Here is a 25,826-nt window from a genome sequence, read left to right as displayed (position 1 = left end):
GAACCTACAACTTTTTGTGTGTATGGGACAATACTCCAACCAACTGAGCCACTGGCCAGGGTGAGCTTATTTCTTAATTGAAATATTTGTATAAGTATTGTTTTAAAATTTTAAATATGTACTGGAAGGGAAATCTTTATTTAACAGCAATTAATAGTACACATTTGTGTATTATTTGTGTATAGAATAAACCTCTGTACCCTTACATGGGTAAGAAAAACATGAAAATAAAAGACTACTTTTAATGAGGATTTTTAAAAGAAAACAAACAGCCTTGGCTATTTTGGCTCAGCAGTTAGAACATTGGCCCACAGATTGAAGGGTCTTGGGTTTGATTACTGGTCAAGGGCATGTACCTGGGTTGCAGGTTCAATCCCCCGCCCCATCAGGGTCGTGCGAAAGACAACCGATCAATATGTCTCTCACACTGATGTTTCTCTCTCTCTCTCCTCCCTTCTTTCTACTCTAACTAAAAATCAATGGAGCCCGGCCAGTGAAGCTCACTGGTTGAACATCAACCCATGCACCAAGAGGTCACAGGTTTAATTCCCAGTCAGGGCACACGCCCAGGTTGTGGGCCAAATCCTGGGGGGGGGGGGGCATGCAGGAGGTGGCCAATTGATGTTCTCTCTCATCGATGTTCCCATCTCTCTCCCTCTCCCTCTCTCTCTAAAATCAGTAAAGATGCCCAGCCGGTGTGGCTCAGTGGTTGAGCATCGACCTATATACCAAGAGGTTGCCAGTTGGATTCCTGGTCAGGGCACATGCCCAGGTTGTGGGTCAAATCCCTGGTAGAGGGCATGCAGGAGGCAGCCAGTCAATGTTCTCTCTCTATGTGTCTCTCTCTCCCCGCCTCAAATCAATAAAGAAAAAAAATCAATGGAAAATATTCTTGGGTGAGGATTAACAAAAAAGAAAAAGAAAACAAACACAGTTACATTGCATATGAGTTGAAGAAACAAAATGATAAAAAGAAGAAAATGCCCCTGAAAAATGGCCAGGCAATTGCTTGGGATTTTTCCCTGTCAAATTGCCACTGAGGTACATGGCCCTTGACCAGAATGGAGCGTGACTCTTTGGTCCATGGGCCGTTGCTCTAACCGCTGAGCAAAACCAGCCAGGGCTTCCCTGTTTTTTTCAAATATTTATTTTCATTGTGGGAATGAGAGGGGCTTAAGGTATGACTCTTAATGAGAAGCCTGATCCAGCTCAAGTTGCTTCCTAGGCCCTGGGGGCTCACATTAGTGGTAGAATCTTAACAAACTGATGAATGAATCTTCTCTTCTCTTTTCTTTTCATTTTTATCTTTACCCGAGGACACCTTTCCATTTTTTGTTCAGATAGAGTGGGAGGGAGAGAGAGGAAGAGAGAGAGAGAGAGAAACATCGATGTGAAAGGGATACATCAAGTGGCTGCCACCTGTACTCCCAACCAGGGCCGGGGACAAACTGCACCGAGAAACGTGCCCTTAGTGGGAACCAAACCCGGGTCTCTCTGGACCGCAGGTGACGCTCTAACCACTGAGCAAAACTGGCCAGGGCTGAATCTTTGTTTTGTTTTGTTTTAATCCTCACCAGAGGACACTTTTCAACACTTTGTTGAGATAGAGTGGGAGGAAGAGAGAGAGAGAGAAACATCGATGTGAAAGGGACACATCGAGTGGCTGCCACCCACACGACCCAACCAGGGCCGGGGACAAACTGCAACCGAGGTACATGCCCTTAGCGGGAACCGAACCCAGGTCTCTCCGGACCACAGGCCAATGATCTAACCGCTGAGCCAAACGGGCCAGGGCTGAATCTTATCTTTTGTCCTTAAAAGCTAGTTGGGACAGGAGTTTCCCTGTGGCATTAGATAGAATACATGAATTTAACTGGACAAGTTCAACTCACTGGCCCCCATCGCTTTCCTATGCTCTGGGTCTTTCATTCAGAGTTTGAAAGGCCCACTCTTGGGCCTTTTATTTTAGCTTTATCCATGTTCATGGTTGCAGAAGCTGGGCTCTCCCTTTCTTTGAAGACCTGGACTCCTTTGCCATATTATCAGGCAGTCACCCTCATTTTCCTGTTTCTCAGTCTTCTCATCAGCTCCTTATAAATACTTCACTGACCTTTTGGACATTTCTGCAGCTGCTTCAGAACAGGCCAAATCGGAGGCTTATTTTTGGTGCTAATTTCGTTGTGGGTCTCAGTTTTCTGAGATTGTTATCATATATATTTCCTGCTGGTTGCATTTCTTCAAAATATTTGGCCTCAAGTTCATTGTCTTTAGCCTCACCGCCAGATTTCTCTTTACACTCAGCATCACTCTAGGTCTTTTCATTCTTCATTTTTCATTTCTTGCTCTCTCCAGGCTGTTCTGCAGTATTGTGTGGGAAAGTCACTGTCCTTTCTCTGACTTCCAGCTGCCTTCTGAGCAGTGTTTCTGCTTCCTGTCTGTGCTGCTGGAGCTCAGCAAGGCTGGAGCCTGGCCCTCTGGCTCCTGAAGCTCCCTGCTGTCGTCTGTGTCTCCAGGTCTCCTGTGACAGGCCTGCATTTATTTACTTTATCATTTCTCTCATTTTCCTTTGCTTTTGTTTTCTCTGAATACTTCTTCTTACCCTCCGCCCCCTTTCAGAGCAAAGCTTCATTTCTCTGCTGAAATTTGAGCAGCCTCCTCCTCATGCATGACCCTTAATGTGGTTCTTTACCTGACCCCCGCCCTGGAGCCCGGTGGAGTTTCTTCTTGTAGCTGGAGCTGGCATGGGGCATGCTTTCTGGGTGAGCCTTCTTCCTGTCTCACGTAGTCATGTCTTCCTTGTGGGTCCTAGCAGCTCTTGCTGAGTCCAGGAGACGTTGAACAGGAGGTGTTTTTTATTTTTATAATGAATGTAGGAGAGGATGGCTTTTGTTTTAGTATCATAGGTGAAGGCAGTGTTTTCTTTTAATTTGCTGACAGTGGTGAGGGTTGGAGGGTGCCACAGTTTCAGGGGTGACAATCATCATCTGTGACGCGGTACAATTTGCTCCAGGTGCCAAGGCCTGCTTGTCCATCTCAAACTTCTTTGTAGATTTTTTTGTTTTAACTCTTTTCTTTCATAAAAAAATTTCATTTGTGTTGAGGTAACATTGGTTTTAACACTATGTTTCAGGTATGCAGCATTATAAATTGACAGCTATATATAATACATCATGCTCACCACCGGAGTCTAGTTTTCATCTGTAACAGAGGATTGTCCTCCTCCCTGGTTTCCCTCCCCCCTCCCTCAGGTAACTGCAGTCTGTTAACTGCCTGAGTTTGTTTCTTTTGTATGTTGGGTTTGGGGGCAGCATTTTGCTCTTTTTCTTCTGTGCCTCACTTCCCAGTTTTTGTCTTACATTGTTCTCTTTGTTCAACCAGCCTTCCCTGATTTAGATGCTGACTCAGCGGCTAAAACAGAACTAAGGTCACCTGGATTTTTTCTTTTTTTCCCATCACCTGAGCTGCAGCCACTGTTTGCACCCAGGTTTCCTCTGAGGATTTGCTGCCCCTTTTGCTCTCTGCCTTCTCTTCCGTCCAGGGAGCCGATACTCAGTTGCTTTGTTTTTTAAGCAGAATTATTGATCGCTTTGCTGACTGTAAAAGTAGTGCATAACGATTCAGGAGACGTAAACAGACAGGAAGGGAAAGCCCTCTGGTCCCACCTGCCAGAGGAGACAGTGGCTGAAACACTGGTGCCGCTGCTTAGGGCCTTTCTGCGCACATGCAAACATGCTGTTTTCATGACTGAACAGGTTCACGACTGTACTTTCTAAAGTTTGCCTTTTTAATTTTTATTTCAGGAAATTGGGAAATGACAAAAATATAAACATAAAATATAAAGAAAAATAACACAGAGGGTACTCACATCTAACATTTTCATGTATTTGCATTCATTATTTTCTTTGTGCACTTCAATAAAAAAAGAGAGACCTAGTATATAAATTTTGTGTTAAGAAATCAAATTACAAATAAAGTAGAAGTTCCTATAACTACTATTCCCAACCTCCAACCTCACAAGTTTTTGTGAGTCCTTCCAGGCCATTTTAAATTCCTTTGAGAGTGTATGTGTCATCCCACATACACACACTTATATGCACATATATGTGATTTTCAGGTTTTTTCCTACAATTATGTTTAGGACGTTCTTTTTAACTTAGCACGTCTTGCTTCTTTTGGGAGAGGTAGTCAGGCACAGCTTCTGCAGCTTCTGCTTCGCATAGCACAGCACAGGAGCTCGTGGCCTGATGTGGGCAACAGTCCCTTGCAAAGAGGTGAAGAGCCCCCCCAGCCTGTGCTGGCTTATGCCTTGTGAGGGACTGTCTCCCTGCTCAGTGCTTCAGGCAACCCCACTGTTGTGCTTGCATGCCTGTGTCAGTGGCCCTCAGGCCCACCCCTGCTTTCTTGTTTCAGACCCCACCTGCAAGGGGTCAGGACCTCCCTCCTGCAGCATGGCGTGTGCTGCTTGCGTCCACACCACCCGCACCACATCGGCTGTGAAGTGCATCTGCTCGTCATGGGGACCGGTGGATTCCAAAGGGCTGAGTCTTGTGTACTCTCTCTTCTCTCTTGCTGTAAGTAAACACTGTACCCCTGCTGTGTGTGTTTTCTGTTCTCAACAACTTAGTATCATGCTCTGGTCTCTTCTCTGGGTGACACTGACCTGCTTTTTAAAACAATTTTTTTTTCTTTATTGATTTTAGAGAGAGGGGGGAAGGGAGAGGAAGAGAGAGATAGAAACATTGATGTGAGAGAGAACATCTATGGGCCACCTCCTGCAGGCCCCTCACTGGGGATTTGGCCCACAACCTGGACATGTGCCCTGATCGGGAATCGAACTGGTGACCTCTTGGTGCATGGGACGATGCTCAACCACTGAGCCACACGGCCGGGCAGACACTGACCTGCTTTTTTAACTGTTGTTGGTATTTCATCCAATAAAGTGCTACACTTCTATTTAGCTGTGTTGATGGGACAAGTAGGTTATTTCCAATTTTGTGTTATTGTTACCGGAAAAAGGACCTGCCCTGAGTGAGTCTGCTTAGGGTGGGGCAGGTAGTGTGTGGCTTCTTGACTTTGTGCGAGAGAAATTTCACAACACAAGTCCAGGTGAATTTTAGAGGACATTTATTAAAGCTGAGGACAGTGAAACGGGAAGGGCTGGGGAAATGAGCCTAAGCTGGCCTGCTTCGGCTCACTAAGAGGGCAGAGAAAGGGGGGAACTGGGGACAGGTTCAGGGGGTTTGTCTGGGATGAACTGCTGCTGCTCATTGCTCCCCTGGTTGTAAGCCTCCTGGGTCCCTTAGAGTTTAGGAGACGCAGCCTGAGGGAAGAAGGGAAGGGGAGGGCTGTCGTGCTCCTGGGAAGGCGAGCTTGCTGGGGCCTCCTGTTTCAGGGTCTTAAAGGTTAGGTGCCACGACCTACATGGCTAGTCGAACCAGACCCGAGGAGGGGTGACTGGAGACTGAGAAAAACACAGAGACTAAGAAAGACACAGTCATTCTATTTTTTTTTTTTTTTATCCTCACCCGAGGACATTTTTCGATATTTTGTTCAGATAGAGTGAGAGGGAGAGAGAGAGAGAGAAACATCGACGTGAGAGCGACACATCGAGTGGTTGCCACCCACACGACCCAACCAGGGCTGGGGACAAACTGCAACCAAGGTACGTGCCCTTAGCGGGAACCGAACCCGGGTCTCTCCGGACCGCAGGCTGACGCTCTAACCGCTGAGCCAAACCAGCCAGGGCGACATAGTCATTCTAGAGAGAAAAGCTAGGGCCAGGTGGGACACTGCTCTCTGATGGAGAAACAGTGACTCCGAACTAGCTCAGCAAGTTTATTATATAGCCAATTGAAGTGGGAGTGCAGGGGGAGTTCAAAAGCTTCATTGTTTTCAAACACCAAATGTTTCCCTCCGCCTCTGAGCTCAAGGTCCAGCCTGTCAATACATTCTTGCCGGCAGCTCAGGACACTCCTGTGTGGGCCTGGCCGGCACACAGGAAGGACCAGAGACCTTGGGCAGAATGTTCCTGCGTGGGCCTTGCCAGCACGCAGGATCGACAAGTGGCCTTGGGACTAAAGGCTCCTGGGCAAGTCCGTGCAAACACCACAGGAACAAGAGACCTTGGCTTGGCCGCCCTCTACAGTTAGGCATTTAGGGGAGGAGCAATAAAATATTCATCAACTTTATGCTGATGTACCCAAATAAAATTTAGCCCTGGTCTGTTTGGCTCAGCGGTTAGAGCGTTGGCCCACAGACCAGAGAGTCCCAGGTTTGGATGCCACTAATGGCACATACCTCGGTTGCAGTTTGTCCTTGCCCCGGTTGGGGTCATATGGGTGGCAACCAGTCAATGTGTCTCTCTCGTGTCATTGTTTCTCTCTCTTTCTCCCTCTCTCTATCTATCTGAGGATGAGTGCAAAAATGTCCTTGGGTGAGGATAAAAAAAAAATAACAACAAAAGCCAAAATGAAATTTGTTCTTTTCTTGGGTGTAGTTGGCAACTAATTAGATTTTTGTCTCCCTGGGTAGGGTTATTGAAGCTATTTACCCTCTGGTTGGGGAGGGGAAGTGCAAACCATTTACTCTTAATTGTCCTAGGGAAGATGAGATGGCTCCACACTGCTGTTTAACTATCTGTCTCAGTTTCCCTATTCTGGTTGTCCTGGAATTTTCCTAGCTTCTTACTGTCTTATAACATTATTACAAAGAACACTCTAGTGAACACCTATGTAATGTCTGTACACTTGTGCAAGTGTTTTTCCAGGAAGGGGCCTAGAAGTGAAATTTCTGGGGCCTAAGTTATGTGACTTACAAATTTTACTACACTTTCAAATTACCCTTCCTGGTGGCTATACATTTAAACTTACATCAGTAGTCTGTGCTTCTCTTGTTTTTTTGGTCAAGAGGTTTTTAATTACTGATATAGTCATCTATCACTCTTTTCCTTTTTTTTTCCTCCTTAAGAAATTCTTGCTTACCCCAGGGTTTTCTCTCTCTCTCTCTTTTTTTTAAAACTTGTTTTTATTGTTGAATGTATTATAGATGTCCTTCCTTCCCTCCCCCCTTGACCTCCTCCTCCTCACTCCCACCGCCTCCTGTCTTCCCCACATTATTGTCTGTGTTTACTGGTTATGAATATAAGCTTTTTGGTTTCTCTCTTTTCGCCACACCTCCCCCCTTTCCTTTTAGTTTAGTCAGTCTGACAACCAATTTGTACTTCTTAATCACTTCATCTTTTTCACCCTTCCTCCCAAACCCCCTCCCATCTGGCAACCAACAAAAAGTTATCTATATCTATGAGTCTGTTTCTGTTCTGCTTGCTCATTTTGTTTGTAGATTCAGTTGTTGATATATTTATTGCCATTTTATTGTTCACATTTTTATTATCTTCTTCAAGAAAACCCATCAACATTTCATATAATACAGGTTTGGTGGTGATGAACTCCTTTAGCTTTTTCTTGTCTGGGAAACTCTTTATATGTCAATCAATTCAAAATGATAGCTTTGCAGCATAGAGTAATCTTGGTTGTAGGTCCTTGCTTTTCATCACTTTAAATATTTCTTGCCACTCCTTTCTGGCCTGCAAAGTTTCTTTTGAGAAATCAGCTGACAGTCTTATGGGAGCTCCGTTGTAGGTAACTAACTGTTTTTCTCTTGCTGCTTTTAAGATTCTCTTTTTGTCTTTAACCTTTTGCAAGTTGATGATGATGTGTCTTGGTGGGGACCTCTTTGAGTTCATCTTGTTTGGGACTTTATGTGCTTCCTGAACTTGTATGTCTGTTTCCTTCACCAAGTTTGGGAAGTTTTCTGGCATTTTTTCAAATAGGTTTTCATTTTCTTGCCTTCTATTCTCCTTCTAGAGCTCCCATGATGCGAATGTTGGTATGCTTGAAGTTGTCCCACAGGCTCTTTACACTGTCCTCATTTTATTTGGATTCTTCTTTTCCTTTTTGCTGTTCTAATTGGGTGTTTTTTGCTTCCTTATATTCCAAATCAATGGTTTGCTTCTTGGCTTCATCTATTCTACTGTTGATTCCCTGTAAATTATTCTTTATTTCAATTAGTACATCCTTAATTTCTGATTGTCCTTTATTATGTTCTTGAGGTCCTCACTAAGTTCATTGAGCGTCCTTATAAGTAGTGTTTTGTACTCTGCATCTGATTGATTGCTTATCTCCATTTTGTTTAGTTCTTTTCCTGGAGTTTTGTTCTGTTCTTTCATTTGGGACATGTTTCTTTGTCTCCTCATTTTGGCAGCCTCCCTGTGTTTGTTTCTATGTATTAGGTAGAGTTGCTATGTTTCCTAATCTTCCTAGGGTGGCCTGTTGTAGTAGGTGTACTCTAGGGTCCAGTGACACAGCCTCCCTGGTCACCCACTGGGACTTCAAGGTACACCCCTCTGGTGGGACTTTAAACCCTTCTGTTGTAACTGAGTCTTGATTGCTGCTTGGCACATCAATGGGAGGGTTTTACTCAGGCTGATCAGCTGCAAGGACTGGCTGTGCCCACTAACCACTGACCTCTGACTAGGCCAGCTGTGCAGGGGCCCACCACACAGAGCAAGACTTACTTCAGCAGGGCTCTGGTACCCACTTAGTTCATTTCTTGAGTGTGTCACTTGTGGAAGTGGTTGGGTGGTGGTGCTTTGGTGTGGTCTGTAGCTGTCCACCGGGTGTGCTGGCTCTGGGGCAAGTTTAGCACTGCCTGTGTTCAACCCTGGGGCCACCCAGCATAAGCCACACAGCCATCTGCCAATGACTGCTTCTTGTGTTGGGCTTGGAGGTGCCCAGGCAAAGCCAAGCTGTGAACCAAGGCTGGCTGCTTCTAGTGCCAGGCCTGGGACCACTTAGTGAGAGGTATGGGGCTTGCTGTGGCCAGAGATGCTGCTTGTTTGAGAGAATTTAAGAAAATGTGAAGCGCCCTGGCCGGTTTGGCTCAGCAGTTGGAGCGTCGGTTCGCGGTCTGGAGAGACCCGGGTTTGGTTCCTGCTAAGGGCACGTACCTTGGTTGCAGTTTGTCCCCAGCCCCAGTTGGGGTTGTGTGGGTGGTGATTACTCGATGTGTCTCTCTCACACTGATGTTTCTCTCTCTCTCCCTCTTGCCCTATGAATGCAAAATGTGTCCTCAGGTGAGGATTAAAAAAAAAAAAAAAGAAAAGAATGTGAAGCAGGAGCCAAAACAGGCCTCAGGGAATCACCAGGGCAGGGCAAACAGTGTGAGCCAGGTTGCTGGAGTCCCAGATATGGCGCCCATCTAGTGGAAAGGCTTACCAAAGGAACAACGGCCTTCGCCAGCATGTCTGTCTAGGAGAAAGCCGCCTCTCCCATCCTCACCTTAATGCCAAACAACTCAGTTCTTCTCTGTATGTCTCTGGTGCCTTTTAAGCTGCCTCCCCTCTGCGTTGCAGCTCAGAGGGAGCTTATCCCAGTAAGTCCATGCTCGGCCCCTTTAAGAGGAACTGCCTGGGGCTCCAGAAGCCTCAGCCTCCCTCAGCCTCAGTTCCCACTGGTTTTACAGCCAGAAGTTATAGGGACTTCTCTTCCTGGCACTGGAACCCTGAACTGGGGGCCTGGTGTGGGATGGGATCCCCTTGCTCCTTGGGGAGACCCTTCTCAGCTGAGGTATCCTCCTGATATTTATCCGCCACACATGGGCGTGGGACCAGCCCATTCACGCCTTTGCCCCTTCTACCAGTCTCCACGTGACTTCTTTAATTTCGTAGTTGTAGGACTTCCATTCAGCTTGGTTTCCGGTGGTTCTGAGGGATAGTAGTTCTTAGTTTAGTTGTAATTTTGATGTGGTTGTGGGAGGAGGCGAGTACCATGTTTACCTACGCCATCATCTTGACCAGAAGTCCTCTCTCACTCTCTTTTTAGTTTTGAAGTTAACTGTTTAACTATAATTCATTTTGCATGTGATCTTACTTTTATTTTTATTTGTCTATGTATAAGTCACTGAATTATCTACTCTTTTCCACTGTCTTACAGTGTTGCCTCTGTCATATGCCAGAACTATACACCTGTATAAGTCTTTGTTAGGATTCTGTATTGTTCTTTTTATCTGCTATATGTATTTTCCTTCAATAATACTTAAAAAACAATTTTTTTTTCTTTATTCATTTTAGAGAGAGGAAAAGAGAGGGAGAGAGAGAGAAACATTGATGAGAGAGAACATTGATTGGCCACCTCCTGCATGCCCCCCACTGGGGATTTGGCCCACAACCTGGGCATGTGTCCTGACCAGGAATTGAACCGGCAACCTCTTGGTGCATGGGTCAACGCTCAACCACTGAGCCACCCTGGCTGGGCAATAATACTATTTTAATTACTGTTTTTTATAATAAGCCATATTATCTGGTAGAACTAATCTTTCCACCTTTAAAAAATTGTCTTGGTTATTGTTGGCCTTTTACTCATTTGTATGAATTATAGAATGTGCTTATCAAGTCTGAGGAAAAGTTATATTGTAGTTTTGTTGGGCTTTTGTAGATTTTTTGTGTTAATTTAGGAAGATTTGACATCTTGGAAATACTAGTTTTTCTATACTTAAGACTTATTCAGATCTATGTTGTCTTGTGCCAATTTACTGCTAAGATCTTATACATTTTGTATTAGCTTTATTTCTGGGTATTTTATTTTATTATTTCATGGTTTTTGCTGCTGCTCTTGTATTGATTGTTTTTCTAATTGGTCGTTGCTATTGAAAAGTTATTGGTTATGCATTGAATGTATATTTGCCCTACTTAATGACCTCCCATATTAGTTTTAACAGTTTTTCAGGTGGTTTTCTTAGATGTTTTTAGGTGGATGTTCATATCATTCATGAGTAATATTAGCTTTGACCCTTTTTTCTAACAGTTCTCTGCATATATATATATTTTTTAATTTAATTGTATTGGCTAGGATTACATTGTCTGGTTGTTCCTGATTTTATCTTTTTTTTTTTTTTTTTTAATCCTCACCTGAGGACCTTTTTCCATCTATCTGGAGAGAGAGAGGGAGAGAGAGAAACATCAACGTGAGAGGGACACACTGACTGGTTGCCTCCCACATGACCCGGACCAAAGTCGGGGACGAACTGCAACCTGATTGTTCCCGATTTTAATTGTAAGACTTTTAATGTCTTCACTATTTGGTGTTACATTTGCTGTTCATTTCTCTTGGTTTTTCCCCATCTTAGGTGAGAGAGTTTCCCTTTATTCCTGGATTGCTAAGAATGTACACTAAAAAGAAGATAACGCTATAGTTCTAGTAGACCCTTCTTTTTAACTTTAAGAGAATACCAGTTAATGAAGAGCTGGATGTTAAGAAATTTGAGAACCTTGATGAACACTTGGGTTGGTTTCTCCTTTTCACTGTCACGAACAGTGCTGCTATGAGCATTTGTGTACACGTCGTTTTTTTTTGTGTGTGTGTGGATACCTATTTTAATTTTTCTTTGAGATATATATGTATATAGATGGAATTATAAGTAGTAACTAACTTACTGGAGAATTGGCAGACTGTTTTGCCAATTTACATTTCCATCAGCAGCCTATGAGGGTTCTAATATGTCCTTAATCTTACCACTATGTTACTTTCTGACTTTTTGATTCTAGCCATCCTAGTGGGTATGAAGTGGTATCTCATTGTGGTCTTGATCTGCTTCTCCTGTATCTCTCATGTTGTTGAGTATCCTGTGTGCTTGTCAGCCATTTTTATCTTTTCTTTGGAGAAATGTTTATTTAGATGTGTTTTTCAACATTAATTGTGTGAGTTTTTTTATTGTTGAATTGTAAGAGTGCTTTATATATTCTAGGTAAAAGTCCCTTATGAGCTATGTACTTTGCAGATAATTTTTCCCAGTCTGTGAGTTGTCTTTTCACTTTTTGTTTGTTTGTTCATCTTACCTGAGGATATTTTTCCATTGATTTTAGATCGAGTGGAAGGGAGGGACGAAAGGGGGCAGAGAGAGAAATCAGCTGCCTCCTGCATGACTGCTGACTAGAGCAGGGGATAGAACCTGCAACTCAGATACAGCTTGACCGGGAATCGAACCCCGAGACCCTCTGGTCTGTGTGTCCAGGGCAGTTATCTTTTCACTTTTTTTCTGTCCTTTGAAGCGTAAGAGTTTTACATGTTGATGGAGTCCAGTTTCTCTGTTTTTGCATGTGCTTTTGATGTGCATTTGGTAGACTGCGTTGCCTCACCCAGTGTCACAAAGTATTACACCTGTGTTTTGATAAAAATTGTATAGCTTTAGCCCTGGCCGGTTTGGCTCAGCAGTTGGAGCGTCGGCCTGCAGTCCAGAGAGACCCGGGTTCGGTTCCCGCTAAGGGCATGTACCTCGGTTGCGGTTTGTCCCTGGCCCTGGTTGGGTCGTGCGGGTGGCAGTTATTCGATGTGTCCCTTTCATGTCGATGATTCTCTCTCTCTCTCTCTCCTTCCCACTCTATCTGAGCAAAGAGTGGAAAAATGTCCTTGGATGAGGATTAAAAAAAAAAATTGTATAGCTTTATTACTTACATTTAGGTCTTTGGTACAGGTGTCCCAGCACCATTTGTTGAAAAAACTATACCCTTGTCAAAAATAGACTTATTTTTCAGTAAAACTTGGAGAAAAATAAATTGATCATAGCTATGTGGATTTATTTTTGGATTCTTAATTCTGTCTTATTGATCTTTATGTTTATCCTTATGCCAACACCACACTGTCTTGGTGACTTCTGCTTTATAAAGTAAGTTTTGAAATTAATAGTGTGTGTCTTTTCACTTACTCTTTTTAAGATTGAGCTTGGTCTCTTGAGTTTTCATATGTTAGAATCAGCTTTTTTTTTAAGTCAAGGACTTTTTAAAAATATGTTCTTATTGATTTTTTGGAGAGAGAGGAAGGGAGAGAGAGATAGAAACATTGATGTGAGAGAGAAACATTGATTCTCTGCCTCCTATATGCCCCCTGCTTGGGATTGAGCCTGAAACCCAGGCCTGTGCCCTGATCCGGAATCGAACTGGGACCTCTCAGTCCATGGGACAGTGCTCAGTCCACATTCTGGCCTGGTGTAGAATCAGCTTTTCACTTTCTACAAAAAAGCCATTTGAGATTCTGATAGGGGTTGCATTGAAGCTATAGATAAATTTGGGAAGTATTGTCATCTTAATAGTTGTCTTCTGATGTATGAACACAAAATGTCGTTCTTTAGTTTTTTCTAACAATATTTTGTAGTTTTAGGGCCATAAGTTTTGCTCTTCTTTTGTTAAATTAATTCCTAAGTATTTTAATCTTCTTAAGTGGTTGTAAATGGAAATTTTTTTTTTGATTTGTTAATTTCTACTATATAGAAATACCATTGATTTTTGCATATTGATCTTAAATCCTCCAGTCTTGCTGAATTCTATTCTAATAGCTTTTAATGGAATCCTTAGGATTTCCTGTGTACAGATTACATCATTTTGTGAATAGAGATTGTTTTTACTTCTTCCTTTCCAATATGGATACCTTTTTTATTTTTTCTTGCCTAATTGCCTTGGTTAGAACCTCCTGCACAGTATTCAATAGAAGAGTTGAGAGTGGACATCCTTGTTTTGTTCCTATTCTTTGAGGAAAAGCATCTGGTCTTTAGCTTTTAAATATGATGTTAGCTGTGGGTTTTCTAGATACATTTTATGAGACTGAGAAGTTTCTTTCTATTCCTAGTGAGTGCTTTTATCATAAAAAGTTTGGATTTTGTCAAATGCTTTTTCTGTGCCTATTGACATCATGATGTGATATTTGTTTTTTATTCTACTGATATGTTAGACTGATCTTACATCCCTAGGACAAATCTCACTTAAGTCATAGGGTATAATTTTATTTAGATGTGGCTGGATTCAATTTGCTAGTATTTTGTTGAGAATTTTGCACTTATATTTATAAGAGATATTGAATTTGGTATCAAGGTAATGCTGGCCTTGCAGAATGAATTGGGAAGTGCTTCCTCCTGTTCTGTTTTTCTGAAGAGTTTGTAAAGAATTGGTATTATTTTTTCTTTAAATATTTGGTAGACTTCAGCAATGACGCCTTCTGGCCTTGGCTTTTCTTTGTGGGTAGTTTTGGACTACCATCCAGTCTCTTTACTTTTTATAGGTCTAGTCAAATTTTGTGTTTCACCCTGGCTTGTTTGGCTCAGCAGTTAGAGCGTTGGCCTGTGGACCAAAGGGTCTCAGGTTTGATTCCCCAGCCCTGGTTGGGGGTCATTTGGGAGGCAACCAGTTGATGTCTATCTACTCTCTCACATCAGTGTTTCTCTCTCTCTCTCCCTCCCTCGCTTCCACTATATCTAAAAATCGACGGAAAAATATTCTCAGCTCTGACGGGTTTGGCTCAGCGGTTAGAGCGTAAGCCCATAGACCAGTGGTTCTTAACCTTCCCAATGCCATGACCCTTTAGTACAGTTCCTCATGTTGTGGTGACCCCCAACCATAAAATTATTTTTGTTGCTACTTCATAACTGTAATTTTGCTACAGTTATGAATCGCCATTGGAAATATGTGTTTTCTGATGGTCGTAGGCAACCCCTGTGAAAGGGTCGTTTGACCTCCAAAGGGGTTGCGACCCACAGCTTGAGAACCGCTGCCATAGACCAATGAGTTGTGGGTTTGATTCCAGTCAAGGGCAGGTACCTCAGTTGCGGTTTTCCCTGGCCCTGATTGGTTGTTTGGGAGGCAACCAGTCAATGTTTCTCTCTCTTTCTTTCTCCCTCCCTCCTACTCTTTTTGAAGATAAATAGAAAAATATCCTCAGGTGAGATTAACCAAAAAAGAAGAGAGAGAAAATTTTGTGTTTCTTTTCGAGTCAGTATCATCAGTTTGATTTTTTTTTCTATATTGATTTTAGAGAGAGAAGAAGGGAAAGGGAGAGAGAGATAGAAACATCGATGAGAGGGAACACCGATTGGCCACCTCCTACATGTCTCCCACTGGGGATCAGGCCCACAACTTGGGTATGTGCCCTGCCCAGGAATCAAACCTGTAACCTCCTGGTGCATGGGTCGATGCTCAACCACTGAGCCACACCGGCCAGGCCATCAGTTTGTGTTTTTTATAATAGTTTGTCAATTTTACGACAATATTTGTTCACAAAAATATTATATTTTAAAATAATGCTTTTTATTTCTGTGAAGTCCGTAGTATGTTTCTGCTTTTATTTCTGATTTATGTAATTTGAGTCTTCTCTCTTTTTTTTCTTTGTCAGGCCAACTAGAGGTTTATCAGTTTTGTTGATCTTTTCAATGAACCGACTTTTGATTTTACTGATTTTTCTGTTTTCCTAATCTCCATTTCATTGATTTCCACCTCATTGTTAATTATTTTGTTCCTTCTTGCTTTAGGTTTGGTTTGTTCGTTTTCCAGTGTTTTAGAGTGAAAGGTTAGGTTACTGAGTTGAGATCTTTCTTTTTATGTATATATGTGAATAAAGCCCCATACATATTTTATTGTATTCTGGGATATTTTCTCAGTTTACCTCCAAATGTGACAATCTAGCCCTACTTGATACTGGCAGGCACCACTGTGCAAATGTTCATACGCCCACTTCTCATACACCAAAGATGATCTGAAGGAACAGGATCAAGATCCCCCTGAATCACTCTCACATTCCTCCTGAGCACTAATGTTAGTTATTTCAGTCTCTTCCCAGTGACGTCTGATGTCCCAGCAAATGGCATTGTCCACTCCGGTGCTGAAAAGGTTCTCCCGACGCTCCAGCAGCGACACGGCTAACATAGGCCTGGTTTGCATTCTGCTGTGTAGACCGTGAACTGGAGTGATGCCTCCAGGCAGGTGGTATGCTGTCCATCCAGCTCAGGCCCAGGCTTCAAGGGAGCGAAGACGCCTTCAGATGGTAAAGAAGGAAGAAGAGGATGAAGGCTACACTTCCGTGCAGGCTGCTAGGCCCCAGACACTCAACCGTTCTGGCCAGGAGCTGTTCCGCCAGCTCTTCAGACAGCTTCGCTACCATGAGTCTTCTGGGCCCCTGGAGACGCTGAGCCGGCTCCAGGAGCTCTGCCGCTGGTGGCTGAGGCCCGATGTTCTCTCCAAGGCCCAGATCCTGGAGCTGCTGGTGCTGGAGCAGTTCCTGAGCATCCTGCCCAGCGAGCTCCGGGCCTGGGTGCAGCTGCATCACCCTGAGAGTGGCCAGGAGGCTGCAGCCCTGCTGGAAGAGCTGCAGAGAGACTTCAGTGGGACACCATGGAGGGTGAGTGAGCAAGTGTGCCCTGCGGAGTGAACTCTGCCTACCAGTGAGCCAGCTTGTTTGGGGGTAGGGTTGGTCTCTGAACCTTCAGTGTTGATCTCTGAACCTTCTCATTCCTGTGGCACCCGAGCAGCTGAGAACTAGACCCTAAGCCAAGGACCTTTTAGCAGGCAGCCCTTCCCACCTTCCCACCTTCCCAGTGGACGATTAGCTACAGGAAGAGGGTCCACAAGTGTCCATTAATAACAGGAACACCTTTTGGACACAGTGACTTAGAATATAGAGTCCATCTTCACATATTATCTAATTGGACTTGATGCTGACCTATAAAGTGGGGGTGATGTCTCTTGCTTGTAAGGGGGAGGAGTAGAGTCTGGACTCGCGACTTCTGAGTACACGTTCAGACCTAGAAGAGCAGTCTATGTGTACCATTCTGCTTTTTTCTCAATAAGTCTTGGAGGATTTGTTCTGTGCAGGGATGAGACTTCATTCCACAACCTCAGTCTTCTTGCCCACATTGTCATCCCTTTCAGAGCCTCAGTTTATGGAAAAGAAAACGCAAAACTCATCTCACAGTGAGAAATTGATCAGTATGTATTTGAGTGCCTGTCAGGTGCGTGGCCCTGGCCGTGGTGCTGGAAACGGGGCTGTAGTCTCAGTGTGGCAGCAGGGCGGCAGGTCAGGTCAAGTGCGCCCTGCCTCTCCGGCCTCTCCTGCCCCCTCAGGTGAGCTTCGTGGCGCTGCCTACATCTCTGTAATTTTTAAAACCAGTATTTATTGCCTGGCTGGTGTGGCTTAGTGGACTGAGTGTTGTCCCATGGACTGAGAGGTGCCGTTTTGATTCCCAGTCAGGGTACATGCCCAGGTTGCAGGCTCGATCACCAGTAAGGAGCATGCAAGAGGCAGCCGATGGATGTTTCTCTCTCACATCGATGGATCTATCTCTCTCCCTTTCTTTCTCTCTAAAAAATTCAATAAAAACATTTTTAAAAATAAGAAATAAAAAATAAAAACATTGCCTGGCCGGTGTGTTTCAGCATCGACCCATGCACCAAGAGGTTGCTGGTTCAATTCTGGGTCAGGGCACATGCCCAGGTTGTGGGCCCAATCCCCAGTGGGGGGCATACAGGAGGCAGCTAATTGATTTCTCTCTCAACGATGTTTTTCTCTCTCCCTCTCTCTTCCTCTTTCTCAATAAAGGAAAAAAAAGATGGTTATTTCTATCAAAGTATGTGTAATTCTACAAATATGATTCATGCATAGATAAAAGTTACTTTCAAGATTTCTGAAACATATTTGACATACTTCTTCCTCAAATGTAATAAAATTAAATCAATCAAATAACACATATGAACATGGTCTACCAGCTGTAAATGGTAATAAATCAACACAAGGTATGACTGTTAAAAAAGGAAACCTCTTTGCTCAACATTAGGTACTATTTTTAAAAATCTAAAAGAGCAGTTATTATTTTTACCAAAATGAGATCAAAAGGATCTAAAAATGATTTATTAAAGCCAACAAGGTAGCCCTGGCCGGTTTGGCTCAGCGGTTAGAGCGTCGGCCTGCTGTCCTGAGACACCCGGGTTCAGTTCCCGCTAAGGGCTCGTACTTCGGTTGCAGTTTGTCCCTGGCCCTGGTTGGTTGTGCGGGTGGCAGCCACTCGATGTGTCCCTTTCACGTCAATGTTTCTCTCTCTCTCTCTCTCTCTCTCTTCCTCTCTCTCCCTCCCACTCTATCTGTACAAAAAATGGAAAAATGTCCTCAGGTGAGGATAAAAAAAAAAAAAGCCAACAAGGTACACAGCAGCTATAAAATCGTGGCTTGGTTGTATTCAACTTATATAGTCCTAGGTGTAAGGTTATAAAATCCATGGAAACATTGCCAAATGAGCAGAAAGGGCCTACCTGGTCAAAAGCAGTTAGAAATTAGAAAACAAAATGGGTGAGGAGAAAGCTTCTAGATTCTTAAAAATGAACAGAAATGTTCAAGATGCATATAAAGTTACAGAATTGCCCTGTGGTTCATCCAGATGACTAATAGGTGAGAAACCAGGGCCTGAGAAAGTTTATCCTCAAACTCAGTTGGCTGTGCTTAGACTTACTGTTTCTTTATCCTCCTTTTAGTGGGGTTTGGGAGGAATGGGGGGTGAATTACTGTGATGAGTTGATCATCCTTAGGCTGTAGCTTGGTATCAGATGTTTAATGGCCTCAGCCCAAGTTTTGTCCATGTCAGTGTAGAGAATGTCTTGGCCACAGGACCATAGAACTGGACGTTCACTGGCTGTAGTTTTCTGCGCTCATTTTTACATCAGGGTTGCCTTGCCTCAGCCATCAGAACTATTTGAAGGCCCAGGGCAAAGCCTGCCTTTCTGCTTGAGCAGGTAGGCACTACAGTTTTTACGCACCTGAGACTTTTTCCTCTGGGGTTCCATGGTTGACCCTCACAGTTTCCTTCATCCGGTTTGCAGTCTGGGAGCTGTCCTGCCTCTTGGGGTCTCTGCAGATAAGTGCCTGGAGCAGTGTGTTTGGTAGACGTCATCCATCTGCATCTGCTGTGGATCGTTACCAGTCCAGCTTCGAGGGATACGTCTTCCTTTCTTTTTTTTTTTTTTCTATCTTCACCCTAGGACATTCTTCCACTTTTTTGTTCAGATAGAGCAGGAGAGAGAGAGAGAGAAACATCGACGTGAAAGGGACACATCGAGTGGCTGCCACCCACATGACCCAACCAGGGCCGGGGACAAACTTCAACCGAGGTCCATGCCCTTAGCGGGAACCGAACCCAGGTCTCTGTGGACCGCAGGCCAATGCTCTAACCACTAAGCAAAACTGGCCAGGGCCTTTCTTTTTATTTAAAAAGAAAAAAAAATCACCCTGGCCGGTTTGGCTCAGCAGTTAGAACATCGGCCCATAGACTAGATTGTCAAGGGTTTGATTCTGGTCGAGGGCACATACTTCGTTTGTGGTTCGATCCCTGGCCCGGGTTGGGGTCATACAGGAGGCAACCAGTCGATGTGTTTTTCTCACATCAATGTTTCTCTCTCTTTTTCTCTCTCTATCCCTTCCTCCCTCTCTCTGAAAAAGCAATGGAAATAATATTCTCAGGCCCTAGCCAGTTTCGCTCAGCGGTTAGAGCGTTGGCCTGCGGTCCAGAGAGACCCGGGTTCGGTTTTCGCTAGGGGCATGTGCCTGGGTTGCAGTTTGTCCTTGGCCCTGGTTGGGGTTGTGTGGTTGGCAACCACTAGACGTGTCTCTCTCACATCGATGTTTCTCTCTCTCTCTCTCTCTCCCTCCCTCCCTCCCTCCCTCACTCCCTCCTGCTCTATGTGAGGATGAGTGCAAAAATATCCTCGGGTGAGGATAAAAAATATATATGTATATCTTTGGGTGAGGATTAAAAAAAAAATCGAGAAAAGGGATATGTCTTTCTTTTCTAAGTTCCAGGCCAGGGATGGGGGCTGAGGGTTAGTAGGGAGGTTGTCACTACGGCACCTAAGGCCTAACCACAGCGCTGTTACTGACTTGCCAGGTGCTTCTTAGGTCGAGCTGGACTCTGGCTCCACCGGTCACCCCCATGGCCCACAACAGAACCCAGGGAGGCTGTGGGGAGAGGGGTCCTCCCTGGGCTTTCTCCTCCGCCTCTCCCCTCTGCCTGTAGGTAATAAAGGGCCTGGGTTGTCCTTCTCTGGTCTCTGTCCTTTAGAGATGGGCCGCGTGGCCTCCTGTCTGAGTTGTTTTCTGATCCCCATGGGGATCCTCTCACATTTTCTTCTTGCCAGGACCCAGCCCCTGCCCAGAGCCCAGATGTGCGTTGGATGGGGACAGAAGCCCTGCGAGCCCCGCAGATGTGGCCCTCTGCTCCGGGGGACCGCCGGGAGCCTCCCTGTGAAGTAGGAGTGCGTGACTTCCTGCCTGGGCAACCCGGTACTCAACACCTGGCACTCAGACCCCAGCCTGTGCCACACTCCCAAATTCCTGTAGTGTCATCTTTTCACTGTCCGTCTTCTCATGAGAACCCTTTCTGTCCTGGCCCTTAGCTCTGTCTGTTCTGCCTCTTCTGTGACCCATGTTTGCCCGGTTCCACCTTCCGTTGCACACCGTGCCCCTCCACCTCTCACTCCCGGCTTCCAGCACACACTGGGGGATGTGAAGTGGGTGTTAAGTACAGTCCACGCCTGCTGTGGGCCAGGCGTGCCCGTGGAGGGAAGAGGGGGCTGCCCTCATGGCTCTTTCTTCTTCAGATCCTCCTGCTGCCCAAGTGCCTGCCCTTTCCCAGAAAGAGGGGTGCCCAGGAGATGGGGTGACAGCCCAGCCTCAGGTGAGCCACAGGACCTTCAGTTCCTCATGACGTCCAGTGTTGCTACCTAACGGAGTAGCTGCAGCTCCATTTCCTGTGTCTCTCTGTCCAGTGCCCTCGCGTCTGGAAACCCATGTCCCAGAGACCAGAGTACCCCCTGGAGCCCAGAGCTTTTCTGCTGGGTGGTCTCTTTCACCCTCAGCAGGTCCATCCTGCACTCGCTCAGAGCCAGCCCCATTCCCCAGCCTCCCCTCCTGAAAACCGACCTGCGGACTGGCTCTAAGGTATAGGAGTGTGTCTTTTTAGGAGGCCCTGACTTTCAAGGATGTGGAGATGATCTTCTCGCAGGATGAGTGGGGGTGGCTGAACCCAGCTCAGAGGAACCTCTACAGGGATGTGATGCTGGAGAACTATGGGAACTTGGCTTCTCTGGGTAAGGCATTGCTGTCCCCATGATTCTGCCTACCTTTATTGCTGCCTTCGTAGTGTTCCTTATGGTGCATATGAAAGGGCCTGACCTGGGTTTAGATTCCAGTTCTGTAACTGCTAAAAAATCAGTTTCTCTTCTCTTGAAAAACGGAGATAAGAATGCCTGGCATGCTGGGTTATCATAAAGATTAAAAGTCATGTGTGTCAAGTTCCTAGTCCATTTAGGCATCCAAAATATGTCAGCTGATTGAATCGATGGGCTCGCCATGTGGTTCTCACCTCCAGAGAATCCTAGTGACCCTTTTGGCTGTGACTTCTCTCAGCCTCTAGTCTCTGCTCAGGGCTATTAGAAATGGCTGTCTGGGCCTCCGGCCTTAGCTTCCTCTACTTGCCTCCCTGGCCTTTCCCTCCTCCCTAACAAAACCCCAGACTCGAGAGCGTCCTGGAGGGTAGTTCTGTGCGACTCATCTACCTTCCCGTCCCGTCCCCTCCCCTTCTCTTCTGCAGTGGGGCCATTCACCAAACCTGCTCTGACCTCCCGTCCCCTTCTCTTCTGCAGTGGGGCCATTCACCAAACCTGCTCTGACCTCCCGTCCCCTCCCCTTCTCTTCTGCAGTGGGGCCATTCACCAAACCTGCTCTGATCTCCCGTCCCCTCCCCTTCTCTTCTGCAGTGGGGCCATTCACCAAACCTGCTCTGATCTGTCCCCTCCCCTTCTCTTCTGCAGTGGGGCCATTCACCAAACCTGCTCTGATCTGTCCCCTCCCCTTCTCTTCTGCAGTGGGGCCATTCACCAAACCTGCTCTGATCTCCCGTCCCCTCCCCTTCTCTTCTGCAGTGGGGCCATTCACCAAACCTGCTCTGATCTGTCCCCTCCCCTTCTCTTCTGCAGTGGGGCCATTCACCAAACCTGCTCTGATCTGTCCCCTCCCCTTCTCTTCTGCAGTGGGGCCATTCACCAAACCTGCTCTGACCTCCCGTCCCCTCCCCTTCTCTTCTGCAGTGGGGCCATTCACCAAACCTGCTCTGATCTGTCCCCTCCCCTTCTCTTCTGCAGTGGGGCCATTCACCAAACCTGCTCTGACCTCCCGTCCCCTCCCCTTCTCTTCTGCAGTGGGGCCATTCACCAAACCTGCTCTGATCTGTCCCCTCCCCTTCTCTTCTGCAGTGGGGCCATTCACCAAACCTGCTCTGACCTCCCGTCCCCTCCCCTTCTCTTCTGCAGTGGGGCCATTCACCAAACCTGCTCTGATCTCCCGTCCCCTCCCCTTCTCTTCTGCAGTGGGGCCATTCACCAAACCTGCTCTGATCTCCTGGTTAGAGGCAAGGGAGCCGTGGGGCCTGAAAGTCCCAGGAGTTCAGCCTAAGGGGAATCCAGGTGCTGCCCCTGCAGGTGAGTTCTCGAGAACCTTCGAGATCCTGCCCTTTCAGCGTCTGTCTGCTCTTTCTTAAGGTCTTGCACACCAAATAAATCATGGATAACTTACTTCATTGTTTACTAGGAGGAAGATCCTATGAGTGTTGCTAGGGAGTGCTGGGCCCTGGCCTTCTCCCCTCCAGACCGGCCTGTAAGACATTCATTTCTGGCCCTGCCCCTGCCTAGCAGCCCTGTCAGTAACAGTCTTGCCCACGGAGGGCTTCGCCATTCTTTCTCTTCTCCATCCATCGATGCTCCTCAGCTCGGCGCTGCACTCCTGTTGAACCCCCCTTCCTGCCCCTTCCTGCTTTAGGAGCCACATTCCACTCCTGCTCCTCTCCTCCACTGGGTCCTTCCCCCGGCGGGGGGCTAGCTCTCCGGCCTCTCAGCCAGCCCCCCGGAGCCCCGTCCTCGGCTCTGTCTTCTGCCGTGGTCCTGTCCCCTCTCTTGCTATTACCACTCGCCTCTCAACCCTGTTACCTGGCTGTGAGTCCTGTACGTGTCCAGCCCCTGCGCCCATCTTGCTTCTCCTCCCTGCCCTGTCACCTTGGATACTCTCCCGGGTTTTGCCTTGTCCCTGACAATTTTGTAAAGGTATCGGCAGTCAGGCAAAAGCCATACCACCCGCATTCATGGCACTTCTTTGTCCCTTGGTGCTTTCGGAAGTCCCAAGGAGGGGAGAAGAGTGCATTCTCTTGTGTTTTGTTTTGTGTCAGGAGGGGAGCTCCAGATGAAGACAAACAAGCTCATCTTAAATTCAAAACCCCTCGAGGAGGCAGAAGCCTTAGCCGTGTCATCAGGATGTCGTGTGATGAGCGTTTCCGAGGAAACGGGGCTCAGAGAACCTGAGGAACAGAAGAGCGGGTCACAGGAGCTCTGTGGAAATCCCACCCAAGTGAGTGTTAAGAAAAAAGACACCAGTTTCGGTCACAGGACAGGGAAAGCATCGGAAGGATCGGGAGGCAGTAACGGTCTTCATCTCAAACATGCTGCCTATCTGCGCGTTCCCAGAAGAAAGAGATCCCTGAAGCGTGGCTGTGGCCGACACTTCCGAGGGGGCTCATACCACTATGACTACAAGGAGTACGGGAAGGGCCTCAGACGCGTGATCAGTGGGTTTAGCCTACGTCAGAGAATCCACGCTGGACTGAAAGGGACTGTGAAGGATGCACACGGGAAAGACTTCAGCCTTAGCTCTCATCACCAGCGGAATCTTCACGTGGTGGGCTCATTGCATAAGTGCAGTGACTGCGGGAGGACCTTCAGTCACAGCTCCCATCTCGCACACCATCAGAGACTTCACACGCAGGAGAAGCCGTTCAAATGCCGGGTGTGTGGGAAAGCCTTCAGGTGGAGCTCAAACCGTGCGCGACATGAGAGAATTCACACCGGACTGAAACCTTATAAATGTGGTCTATGTGACAAAGCTTTCCAGCGCATGTATGCCTACCACCTGCACCAGGAAACCCACGCTAATCAGAAATTTCTTGAATCTAGTTGGTGTAAGGAAGCCCTTGCTTATGGCTCCCAGTTGGATCATCTGCAAGACCAAAGCGGAGAGAAGCTCTTTGACTGCAGCCAGTGTAGGAAGTCCTTCCACTGTAAGTCATACATCCTTCAGCATCAGAGGATCCACACCCAGGAGAAGCCCTACAAGTGTACCAAGTGTCGGAAGACCTTTCGGTGGAGGTCCAATTTCTCTCGTCATAAGAGAATGCACCAGGAAGAAAAGTTCTACAATCCAGACAGATGCAGGGAAGGCTTCAGGGAGACCCCCAGCTGCAGTCCGCCCCAGAGTGCGCCCCCAGTGGAGAAAGCATTCCTGTGTCAGCAGTGTGGGAAAACTTTTCCTGGGAAGAAATCTCTCATTAACCATCAGAGAATCCACGCAGGCGAGGAACCGTACCGATGTAGTGAATGTGCGGAGGAGTTTACCCACAGGTCGGCCTTCATCGTTCATAAGCAGCAGCACGCCGTGAACAGGACGCCCGAGGACGGGCCCTCTCTCGGCCAGGACAGAGTGTTCCACGCTCCTCCGAGCAGCCGGGCCACGGAGGGAGCCTTCAAATGTAGCCAGTGTGGCAAAGGCTTCCGTAATCACTCCTTCCTCCTCATCCACCAGAGAGTCCACACCAGGGAGAAGCCGTATAAGTGCAGGGAGTGTGGGAAAGCTTTCCGGTGGAGCTCTAACCTCTCGCGACACCAGAGGAGTCACTCTTTGGGGAAACAGTACGAGTGCCACGAGAGTAGGGACACTCCAGATGTGCAGTCGCAGATGCTCACTGGCGAGAAGAAACCTTTCTGGTGCCAAGAATGTGGCAAAACCTTTACACGTAAAAGAAGTCTTCTAGATCACAAGGGAATTCACAGTGGAGAGAAGCGCTACAAATGTAACCTGTGTGAGAAATCTTACGATAGAAACTACCGCCTTGTGAATCATCAGAGAATCCACACGAAAGAGAAACCTTTCAAATGTCAGTGGTGTGGGAAAGATTTCATCGGGAGACACACCCTCTGCATCCATCAGAGAAAACACACCCGGGCGGCGCCGTCTGAAAGCAGCCTGGCTGAGTCGTCTTCCTCCCACGACAAAGGGGTGATTTTACAGGAGTTAAAACCAAGTAGGGAGAAGCCCCTGGAAGACAGTGAGCAGAGCTCCAGGCCCACCGGACTCCAGAACTTAGCCGTGGGGAAAAAGTGTCACAAATGTAGCACGTGTGGGAAAACTTTTAGCAAGACCTCACAACTCATTAGCCACAAGAGATTCCATACTCGAGAGAGACCCTTCAAGTGCACGAAGTGTGGGAAGACCTTCAGGTGGGCTTCCAATTTGGCTCGGCACATGAAAAGCCATGTTAGTGATTAGCTTGGGGCCCGGCGATGGGGGGAGGGGGTTGCTGGCTGTTGGCTAGAGAACCTTCAGTGTAGGCAGTGTGGGGAAAACCTTCGCAGAGGGCCTAGCCCTTTCTGTTTTGGAAGCTATTGGCAGAGAATCTGGAGGGGTCAGAAACTAAGGCTGCCCTCATTTTGCCCACCGGGGAGTGAGATGCTCTTTGGTGAACATCTACAGACTCAGGTCCTTAGGAGTGGTCTTCGTACAAGACCTGGAGCTCCCCAGCCAGGTCTTCTTCCGTAACTCTAAAGGGAGAGACACACCATTGCCCTTTTGGTTTGACAAAATGTCTGTGGCATGGTGGGTGGTGGCTGCTGGGAAGGGGCCAGTTGGATCCTAGGTTTCCCTCGAGTTTGACCTGGTATGGTGCCTATTCTGTTTGACCTTATAAGCAACAGCAGTCGCAGGGATTTCTAGTCTCCCCAAATGTCTCCCGGGGAGTTCTGGCTTCGGTTCAGCCTTCACAGCTGGCTTTGGATATCTGTTGTGGGCAGCAGGTGGAGGAGAACAGGGTGCCAGGCTTCGCCACCTGGAGAACACAGCACTCCCGTGCCCGTCGCCACCTCCATCCCACAGATG

The 25,826-nt window shown here is 46.6% G+C and overlaps 1 protein-coding gene across 1 annotated transcript; it reads left to right on the top strand.

Moving 5' to 3' along the window:
- The first annotated feature begins 3,136 nt into the window (after positions 1-3,136).
- Positions 3,137-25,242, top strand: ZNF445 (zinc finger protein 445). Its single transcript, XM_036267488.1, has 9 exons — positions 3,137-3,248; positions 3,379-3,424; positions 4,411-4,571; positions 15,643-16,211; positions 19,991-20,135; positions 20,453-20,529; positions 20,815-20,941; positions 22,220-22,330; positions 23,071-25,242. Exons 4-9 carry the CDS (start codon positions 15,783-15,785, stop codon positions 25,218-25,220), a joined length of 3,039 nt encoding a protein of 1,012 aa, XP_036123381.1. The 5' UTR covers positions 3,137-3,248; positions 3,379-3,424; positions 4,411-4,571; positions 15,643-15,782; the 3' UTR covers positions 25,221-25,242.
- Positions 25,243-25,826: the final 584 nt, after the last annotated feature.

This window comes from Molossus molossus, unplaced genomic scaffold, assembly GCF_014108415.1.
Source record: "Molossus molossus isolate mMolMol1 unplaced genomic scaffold, mMolMol1.p scaffold_m16_p_18, whole genome shotgun sequence".
NCBI classification, from domain to species: Eukaryota; Metazoa; Chordata; class Mammalia; order Chiroptera; family Molossidae; genus Molossus; species Molossus molossus.
Note: the sequence above shows the minus strand (reverse complement) of the source record. Positions and strands in the feature narration are given on the sequence as shown.